This window comes from Manduca sexta, chromosome 9 (assembly GCF_014839805.1).
Source record: "Manduca sexta isolate Smith_Timp_Sample1 chromosome 9, JHU_Msex_v1.0, whole genome shotgun sequence".
NCBI classification, from domain to species: Eukaryota; Metazoa; Arthropoda; class Insecta; order Lepidoptera; family Sphingidae; genus Manduca; species Manduca sexta.
This window is the reverse complement of record NC_051123.1, coordinates 13,236,652-13,247,730: the sequence shown is the minus strand read 5'-3', so window position 1 is coordinate 13,247,730 and position 11,079 is coordinate 13,236,652. Positions and strand designations below refer to the sequence as shown.

At 33.1% G+C, this 11,079-nt stretch overlaps 1 protein-coding gene across 1 annotated transcript in view; it reads left to right on the top strand.

Annotated features, from left to right (window-relative positions):
- The first annotated feature begins 428 nt into the window (after positions 1 to 428).
- The window catches only part of LOC119188519 (serine/threonine-protein phosphatase alpha-2 isoform), a 57,722-nt gene continuing 47,071 nt past the window's right edge, over positions 429 to 11,079 (top strand). Inside the window, exons 1-3 of the mRNA XM_037436661.1 lie at positions 429 to 684; positions 833 to 964; positions 5,007 to 5,060. Coding sequence (XP_037292558.1) covers positions 624 to 684; positions 833 to 964; positions 5,007 to 5,060 — 247 coding nt within the window. The 5' untranslated portion in view covers positions 429 to 623. The remainder of the gene's footprint in view (positions 685 to 832; positions 965 to 5,006; positions 5,061 to 11,079) is intronic.

Below are 11,079 nucleotides of genomic sequence, written 5' to 3'. Positions count from 1 at the left end.
CAATTATCGACAACATTTTAATGTTGGCCAGTTGACTTTTGTTTCAAATTGCTAAATTACTACTACTGAATATTTTTACCAATTAAAATTCATATTTTTTGTTATAGATATACCTACCGACGCATAAGAAATTTTACAGTATGTACAATCCAAAGAGAATATAACACTACGTTAGTCGTGTGTGTTGAATTAAAGGTCAAAATAGCAAATTCAATCAATTTTTTTTTCTTTCGTTGTTTATTTATCGGTAATTTTGCCAATGTCGAGGAATAGTAGCAGATACAACACAAAAAAAGAATAAAAATTCAGGTAATCAAAAATCTTCCAAATTAAAGTTACTTACTATTTATTTTGGTTTAATTTGTCAAATTAAATTTCTAATGTAACGGTTTTTTTAAACAATTTTCGGATTGTACATTGGAGTGCAGATGTATTTAGACTGGCAACATTTGGAGTGTATTTCACTTGTCAGTGTGTGTGTGAGTGATGTCTCCGCCATTGAAAATCATTTTAGCCGAGAATTGAAATAGGTTGTACCTTCCATAAATCGGCAAAAATCTTCACAATCTTTCCTCCTTTGCTTATTCTGTTTAGTCATATTCCGTGCACAAACATTATATCAAATGGCAGACAGAGACACAGATGAGTTAAACATCGATAACGTAATAAAAAAATTATTAAAAGGTAATTGTTGATATTGTTTGAAATAAACAAAACGGTCAGTGTTTTGTACGGATACAGTGAAATACGTTGTTATTTAGTGGTAATGTGTGAAAATATCGCGAGTTTTAGTGTTTCTGGTGATGAGTGATATGTTTACGTTTGTTTTCAGTGCGGGGCGAGAAGCCTGGCATGAATGTTCAGTTGACCGAAATAGAAATCAAAGGGCTATGCTTGAAATCGCGGGAAATATTCTTGTCACAGCCAATATTACTTGAATTGGAGGCCCCGTTAAAAATATGCGGTGAGTACCGAATACCTACATTTTTATGCATCCGTCAGACGTTAGCCAACACTTTCTCGTGCGAAAAGAGCTACATACCCACTTTCGAAATTGGACAAAAGTTGCTGATTTTGTGTATTAACTAACAACAAGGCAGTAGAAGTTACAATTCATTTAATTGGGCAAGATTGCATGGTGTATTCTACATTTATGTTTTCGTTATTCCCCTTTTGAGATAAGGTTGCAATAGCAATTTCCGGCTAGTGTCCTTATACCGACGAGCATAGACAGGATAAAGGATGTAGAGTTATATAAAATATTTTGTGAGGTAATAATATTTTTAATATATTTCACATTATTAACTGCTTGAAATCACGAATTTTTAATAATGAATGACTCAAAATATCAAATCGTATGTTGACCTTAAAGCTGACATTTTGATACTGTCACAAGTGCAAGGAAAAATGAATTGTCAAGGAGATAGATACATATTCAAAAGTTGTTTTTTCATTTTGTTAAATAGTTATGATTTTGCAACAATCTACAAATTATTTTAATGGATCTATAACTGTTGCAACCATTTAATTTTTTAATCACATTAAAAAAAATAAAAAAAAAAATATTCAATTTATGTAATTTACTCATTTTTTTTTATTTTTTTTTCACAAAAACACTTATTTTGGTAGCATGTTTTCTATATAACATGAGACCAATAAACTGACATCTTACAACCTGTTCCATTTACATTATGTTATGAGTATTGAATGTGTAATATTTATCCTTTTTGTGTATACAAATATTGGGAAAGTATCTCCTTGCATATTTTATCAGAGATGTGAATTTATAATATACATAAATACAATAACACCACATATGTAAATTAGCTATATTCATACTAACATAATAAATTGTAAAATTATCTGCTATCCATTCAACGGCAAAAATCATTAAACCAATTTTGATGAAATGTATGTAGTAAGTTTGAACCATACGAGAGGATATCAATATTCACCACAGTCGTCTCAGCTTGCTTAACTGTTTCTTTGTATTCCATTTCTATATGGTCTACAAAGCGATTGGCAACTATAATATTTAGTGCATACTATAAACATGTTAAGTACATAGGTCAGGAACATACCCTATTCAGGCCATGAAGGTCTATAGATGAATACCAGCAACCACATAGGGCTATAAGGATTAAGAACTGTGTGTAACTACTGAACATAATGAGACCTAACATCTCATGTCTCAGAATGGCGAGCGCAGTGGAATACTAAACAATAATTAGTACTTAATTCATGGTGTTGGATGGTGTTTCCGCTGTTTATGGGCGGTTGTCTCGCCCTACCATCAGGCGAATGGCAATCTTGTCTCGTCATTCAAAGCAATAAAAAAAAACTTCAGTGCACCAGATATCTAATACACAATGAACAAATTTGTAACATTTTGAAATATTACTCATATAAATTTAACACCTAAGTTGATTCACAGTTGTTAAAGTAATTTAACACATTGCCCTAAATGTTGCATCAGATTAATATTGTTGATTTTTATCTTACCTCACCAGGTACTGGCTCACCTGTTGTCTTTTGAAATAGTTTATTGCTTAAAGCCAAAATTCTTATGATGTTTGCATTATTTTTGAGTTCATATTACTTAGGTGTTATTAATCTAATAAATTCTTTGATTTGTCAATTGTATAAATGTTAGAATATTATAAAATGTGTGAATTATTGCATTGTCAGTATTAAAGGCATTACAGTTCCTTTATAAATCAAATTACTTCCTTCCGTTCCTTTATTAATTATGAAATGTATTCATGTTTATTTAATTTATTGGAAAATATTAATATGCCATATCCAGCAATGGTAAAAAGGCAAATAATAATGTTTATTTGAATCATTGAATTTCTTTTGTTTATATTCCAATACTAACATTAAGACTTTCTTGGAATTTATCATTATCTTGTTGGTATAAGTGGCATCCTAATAGTTCTTCATAAAAAAAGCTATGCTTTCAAACTATTTTCATCAAACTACAAATTGCATATTATTTATTTAGCCAACTAAGAATTGAGAGATTACACATACAAGATTGTAATAATACTCCTTACACATGTTGAGTAATAATACCATGTATAAGCGCACACCACTCAAATATAAATGCACAACATTGTAGCACATAACATTGTGGACATAACATGGCACATAAGCATTCATTTTCATCGTAACATGTGTTATTATTGGTACTTAAAACACCATTTGTTATGAAATCAGTCTGAATACATAAATCAGTGCAAGTTATTTCATAATGTAATTTTGTGTGGGTGAATGTTTCTTTACTAAATTGTGCCATTTGTGGTCCACATCTTTGAGTGCAGGACTAGCTTATCTAAAAGGATAGTTTAGCTCAATACAAATGTAGTTTTAGATACTAGTTTATATTTTATTTAATATATTTTTAAAATTGTTTAATTATTAAATCTTAGTTGTCCCGCTTAATGGCCATATTATTGAACAGATAAAAAAATTATGGTATTAATCTGGTAAAATACAATCTGCATTATATACAATATGTTTAACTGTGTAATAATTTTGACATCTATTTGTTAGACAGTGCAAGAGATATGTATCTAACTTTTTACTAATATTATTTTATTGATATATAAAACTATTTTTCCGGATTTCACCGCGGTTTTTATATTACAATTTTCTACTGACGTTTCGAAGATCTTGCAGCCTTCATGGTGAAGGGGGACTGTTATTATTTTACTTGAGGGGAATATAATTTTACTTCACTAATACAACAATCGCGGAATTTTGTGAAAATTATGGCGTGTTTGTAGAAGTAATAGCAGAAACAGTTGAAGGGATCTGGCTCATGGGTAGATCATGCCCCGAATTAACACATATGCTTCATTTTTTAAGACGGCCATTGCGTCGTCCTGTAGGAGCGATGATTCGCAAAAGTAATTTCGGAAATTTTGTAGCAGGAAACGATTTACACACGGGAGAGGCCGCGAGCAACACCTAGTGAAAACAATAAACATCCCATAATCATTTTGCAGTTTTATAAACTATATTACTCATAATTGAAGACCTTTTTGTTGTACTCAAAGATAAGATAATATTGCATAATGTTTTGATATCTCCATTAACCTGTTCAAAACTGGGCAAGTTACAATAACGTCTGAAGGGTAAAATGTCGAAAGTTGTATTACAAGTCTCTAAGTATTAAAGGAATAAAATATGATTTCAAATTATACTGAACAGCAAGGATTTTATGTAATTAATGAATTATGCTTGTTCATTGCTTTAGTGGCTTATTTATGCATTGCGGTATTATTCTTGAAAAGCTAGACGTTTTGTGTATCTGTAATATTAGCTGCCTCATCAAGAATTAAAGATAAGATCATTTTATTGACAAAGTTCTATTCTTTCCGTCAAACAAAATATATGTTTTTTGCTTAATAACTCAACAATTTAATTATCTTTATTAAATAATCCGCTAAGAGATTGAAACGAAAAAATAGATATCAAAGTATAACTGTTTACTAAGCTATTTGTTATAACTTTACAATAAAATTACGTACGTTTAGTTTACATTAATTATATTCTTTCGTGCAATTTTTGTACGTACAGATTGTGAGTAGAACCGCAAAACTGTTTAACAGCATTAAAGAATATGTGCATCCGGCAATCATTTATCCCTCAAAATGCTTCACATTCACACCTTTTATCCCTGAAAGGCTAAACAGGAGTGTAACCAATACTCCCAACATTTTGCCATGTGTATTCCACCCTATGAGGTGATAGTGGCAGAGTCTATGCAACAACACTCAATTTTGAAGGGCTAAGCAGAGACGTAACCAATGCTCTTATCATTTTACTATTTGTATTCCGCCCTATGAGGTGATGGTGCAAGTGTCTATGCAACAACACTCAATTTTGAAGGGCTAAGCAGAGACGTAACCAATGCTCGTATCATTTTGCTATTTGTATTCCGGCCTATGAGGTGATGGTGGTTGAGTAACCAACAACACTAATTATAAATTTTGTTCCAGGTGACATTCACGGCCAATACTACGACCTGCTAAGGTTGTTCGAATACGGCGGCTTCCTCCGGAGTCGAACTACCTTTTCCTCGGTGACTACGTGGACCGCGGCAAGCAGTCCCTCGAGACCATATGCCTCCTGCTGGCTTACAAGATCAAATACCCAGAGAACTTCTTCCTTTTACGCGGCAACCACGAGTGTGCCAGCATTAATAGGATTTATGGGTGAGTCTTATTTATATAAAACATAGAGTTCATGTTTGGATGTGGTGTTAGTTATGTATATGCGATTAAATGGATTTTTCAGTTACTCTATTTTTATATTATTTACCGTTATTTGTAGCTTTCGTAGTATTGTAGGTTGGGAAACTAAAATCTAACTTGAAGGTTGAGACGAATATAAAAATACGTAAATCATAGCGAGTAATATTTGGCCTCATAAGTTCATTTTATAAAATTATTCGGTCAATGTAAAACAGTGTGCATACTTGGACTTGATTCAAATTGAAGGTTAAAACAAAACATGATTATTTGTTAAACGTATATTATAAATCCTCCACAATGATTTGTTTATCTCTCCGTGTGAATCATGGGCGTCAGATATGGATAGCTTTCCATTCCGCAATCGCTAATCAAATATTTGCGGAATGCGGAGTATACAAATATTTGTCCTTGTTGAATGTCGCTTAGTACAAATCACAGGTTTCCTTGAAGTAAATTAAAAGTAATTTCACTTTATCTACCCATGTTAATTACTCGCTAGTTTTTCGGTAAAAAATTACGCCATTTAGACGGAGGCATTTACTGAAGTTATTTATGTATACGTTAATTGTCGTTTTCAAAATATTTTCATTGAAATTAGTTAAACCGTCCTGGTTTTTGCGACATCAAATAGAAAAAAATCAGGAATAAGTAAATAAATTGACGATTGCCACAAAAACATTCAACGTCATAATATTTTGTACCATTTACCCTTTAATTTGTGACCACTTTTAGATAATACGTTATCTTATTAATTAATTATTTCGCTGATTAGACGAAGCGTTAATCAATGCCTCGTGTGTTTGGTACTTGCGTAGTATTTATATTGTGGATAGATACTTATAATTATATCTATATAGATGTCCAAGAAAATAAAAATCCTCGCCATGTTATAGCAAATTACCGGTGTAATTTCTTATAGTTATGGACTTTAGTTTGGTTTAGATCATACTATCAACCCTCTGCTGGTTATAGATTTCCTCTATTAGACACTTTTCGGTCCTGTGCGCTGGATGCCGGCATACTTCGCGATCTCATCTGATCATTGGGCAGGTCGTTAAATTCGTTATTATTTTACTTTATACACACATACATACATTATACATCACCGATAGATAAATGCCCCTATACTTAATATAGATACCCACGTAAACCCAAACATATCTTAACACAATCCTTACAATGAAAATTGGATATCAAAAATTCTCGATCCCTCTAGTTTCGTCATAGTTTGCTGTACACTGTTATGTAAACATTGTGTTGATAGTTAAATCATTTTGTAAATTGTTTACATATAACGCACCATTAATTATTTACACGATTAACTTCAACCTTCAAAGCCTGTATCATCTTGACTAGGTACAAAGACAAAACATTTGTATGAACAGCCTCTGTCATAAGTGAATTATTAATTTAAATTAACTTAGTAAAACAAAAAACGGAATACGAACAAAAATTTTCTATAGATTCTTTTTGTAACATTTGGGTTTAATTTTTGTCATTCATAGTTATTCTCATAGTCATGTCCCACTGCTGGGCAATCCAACTCTTATCTAAGTGTCTACATATTTATTGTTTACAAATTATGCGATAGCGAACTTAACCAGTATGCCAAGATAGTTCGGTAATAAAACGCAGAATTGAGTCAATACATAAAATATTTTTTTTAATACGAGAACAATGCACTGCACTAAAACAAACGGTATGGAAAAAACGAAAGTGTGTTAAAACATTTCGTTTATTCGGAAATGTGTAAAAGCGGTTTCGTTCTCGGTCGAGTAATTTCCGAAGTCATGGGAAGTGAGTACGGGAAGCGTCGGTCGCGGTCGGTCTCGCGCGGTGTGCGTACGCGCCGACCAATAAGCGTTCAGTGACGAGTGAGGGAACTCACACGCGCCACTTACGCTGTGAATTTATATGATACTAGGTTTTTCTTCGACTCTGTCTGCGTAAATGTTAGAATAAATGCTGTGCAGTTTGCACTTTTCCCAGCTAAAGGTATAAATATCAGCCCTGCATTATATACTTGCCCACTGCTGAGCACGGGCCTCCTCTACTACTGAGAGGGATTAGGCCTTAGTCCACCACGCTGGCCTAGTGCGGATGGTAGACTTCACACACCTTCAGAATTCCTATAGAGAACTTCTTAGATGTGCAGGTTTCCTCACGATGTTGTCCTTCACCGTTAAAGCGAACGAGATAAATTCACAAAGAATACACACATGATTTTAGAAAAGTCAGAGGTGTGTGCCCTTGGGATTTGAACCTGCGGACATTCGTCTTGTCAGTCCGTTCCACACCCAACTAGGCTATCGCCGCTAAAGGTGTATTATGATGCAATTAAAACCCCAAAACTTAAAAATACGCTGGTGGTAGGGTATCTATATCCATCCGGATAGTTACCACCGTACGTAAGCTGTAAAGCCCGCGATAGTGGGCCACGCCAAACGCCAAAACCACACAAAACACAAGGTCTGCTTGTAGCCATAACCGAAAATGTTTCCTTAACATCACCCTTGGTTTAGTGAGTCATCGGGTTGAATCATTGCCGTTAAGGTTCGACGCTCGGATTCCAAAGCAGTCCTTGTGGGTTTGTTATTGAGTTGGGTTAATGTGGCGCCTAATTACTGCGGGGTATACAGAGTTTGAAGTGTGAATGATTTTATACAGATGCAAGGTTTATGTTTAGCCTCAAGATTCCTTAACGTTTTAGGGAAGTGTTATAACATTTGGATCGGAATGTTAGGCCTTGATATATTTCATTTTTGGTTATAATACTCTAGACTTTAAAGCAAATGTTGATATACGACTTGTATTAAACTTAAAAATCATGTAAATTCCTACAATATTTCTGTATGTTCATGTATTCTGCCAATACTTCACGAATACTTCGCAGTTCACAATTTACCAAAAGAATATTGCGGTTAATAAATAATCACAACTCATACACGGTGCTTTAAAAAAAAACGAATTTATGACTAACCCGGCGTTAAGGAAATGTTTATTTTCCTCATTTGAACTCACAATTCAAATACCTGTTTGATTTATATTTGTAACTTTTAAGTTGTGGGCGTCGGTAAATCTCACTGACCGTATGAAACGCAACAATAAAAATATTTTCACAGTTTTATAGAAGGCAGCGGTTTTAATTTGAGAAATTGGTACTAATAGATTAACCGATCTTAGGGTACGGAAACTGCTTTACAATGAATTGTAATTGTAGAGCAGATGTCGATATAAAGTCTCTTATCCTAAGCTTGGATGTCCACAGGTGTAATGAATACAGAAATAACATTCCAAAACAATGTTATACGTATACGTACGTTGTATGTACCTTCGTGTTATAAATTCGAAGATCAATAGAAGAATTGCCTTTATTTTTACTTTATTATAATTGAAGATGTCCGCGGCGATCCCAAGTTATCATAAGTTTGTTATTCGTCGGAGTTTGATTAAAGTAAGAAGGAATGCAGTCGATCAAACTTGTTATGATCGAGTATAGGCTGTGCTTTTGCGTTTATGGGTCTTCCTTTTGCTGTAAAAGAAAACAATTTATTTATTATTTACCTTTTTATTTCGAAACATCTTTAAGTAATACACAGCACAAGTATCTTAATGTTTTTCTTTAAACTTAGTATAATTTGAACTGTAAACAAATACTAATAACTTCAAATGACTCAGTTTCTTTTACCATTCTTATATTGCTTGACTAACACACGCCTATATACATAAAAGAAATATAGTTTAAAAAAATATTTCGTAAGCGTGATGTCATCCGTTTATCAGCAGATAGCGCGTTTTACACGAGATATCTACGGACTCGTGATAAAAATATCAAACTGTATTTCATATATTGCGTTTTATAGAACACTTGACTGCGTATGTTAGATTTTATAGCCTGACCAGGAACATATAAAACTTCGCCGTGTTGTTGTGTAATATGGAACTAATTTTGTACTGAGAATGTTAAAATTCGTCCACCAGATTCTCCGTATATTTGACAAACATCCAAACATGAAACACTTTCGCATTTACAATAGTTAAAGGTTTTGGATCCTCGTCCGCAGTTTTTCACATCAATATTAAAGTTTAGTTTAGATAGGGTAAAACTCAACTGTAGATCTTTGCGTTACCCAATTTATATGGTTTAAGAAAAACGCAGAACTTTGTCGAATGCAATGTTTTTATCAACTGTTTCGCATCACGAGTGGGGTTGCCATTTCCTGGTTTTATCTGAAACACAGTGTAAAAAGATAATATTGGTGATTTTACATGAAAAAAAATTATCCACTTCAAAATAAGCTGACACATGTTTGACAGTGAAATCCGAATCGCGATATCTCGTTTCTCCGTCGGTTGTTTCCTCGCTGTGTTACAGTGGCGTCGTCATATCTGAGTCACAATTCACAGCTAGTGAAGAATGTGCGTTAAAATTACTATTTGGATGTTAACGAACATTGCTAGGATTGTGCAATAAATGATTATTCAATTAAGTTGTAAAATCATTGTGATGCTATCATTATGATATTATAGTATATGTATTAAAAACACATATTTCCCATTCAAAAGTAGCCTAATTAGTTAATTCAGGACATGGTCTTGGCAAATTTTATCCAAATCAATTCAGCGTTTGCTGCACTTACTTCTTAACAAACATACAAACTTATGATAACTTATATCTTATATCAGAAAAGATATGATAATTATTTTCAACCGCTGCTGAACCTAAGCCTCCAAATGAATGCCAATCGTCTTAAGGTTATAGCTTAAGGTCCATTTTTCATACATTTTGTTTCACCTTTAATCTGGGTAACTAAACAAGTATTGACAAGTAAAGAATTTAAATTCACGTCTAGTTAGTGACGAGTTCTCGCAGAAAGAAAAACGTAAAAATAATTAATATCATGGATATTTCGGCCTTTAAAATTTCGTCGTATTAAATTTTAAAGGCCGAAATATCTAATATAGATGATAGATGATATGATGTTAGATAGATAAATATATAATATATAGATTAAAGGTGAAACAAAATGTATGAAAAATGGACCTTAAGCTATAACCTTAAAGGGTAGCTCGTAATCATTGGATACCTGCCGACTTTTCCTTTGCCCTTTTTGACTGTACAAAATAAACAAAATATTCATCCGAAAACCGGGTCTCGTTTTTACATCCACTGATGTTTCATACAACCTTAAGTCTTCGCAGTTCGCACACATCTTGTCGCTACGCAAAAGTTACAATTTGAAAGTAATCCAGAGTAGAGCGTGTACGGCGGTTGCAAAAGATTTTTGAAATGTTTTGAAATATCCAAGTTGCTGCACAATATTTGATGCAACATTAATTATGGCAATCGTTTGTTTCGTACGCTAGCTTTGTTGGCTTTGTGGTTATTGGTTTTTGAAGCTGTTTTTCATGTATAGACTTCAGATTACCGATTAATAATTAGTATTAGGTATTGACGTATTTTAAAGACACGAAAGTCCATATAAATTATTTGTTCAAAATCTGAACTAAAATGGCAACTAAAACGTCACTGTTATAATTTTCATTCACTTGAGCAACAAATACCTACTACTTAACTAATATTTTTACTCACATCCAGGTTTACACGTAGACCTCGAGTTCTTATATTATGATTGTACTTCGTACATAACCGCACGCTGTCAATGTTGAAATTATATGTCAGTCAGGTGTATGGATTGCAGTACAGTTGAGTCGAACGTATATATCGATAGTATTAGACCAAACATTAAAACCTAAACATTAATGTGTTTTCCTTAGACAATAGTAGAATTTACATCTCTTTTAATTAAAACAAATA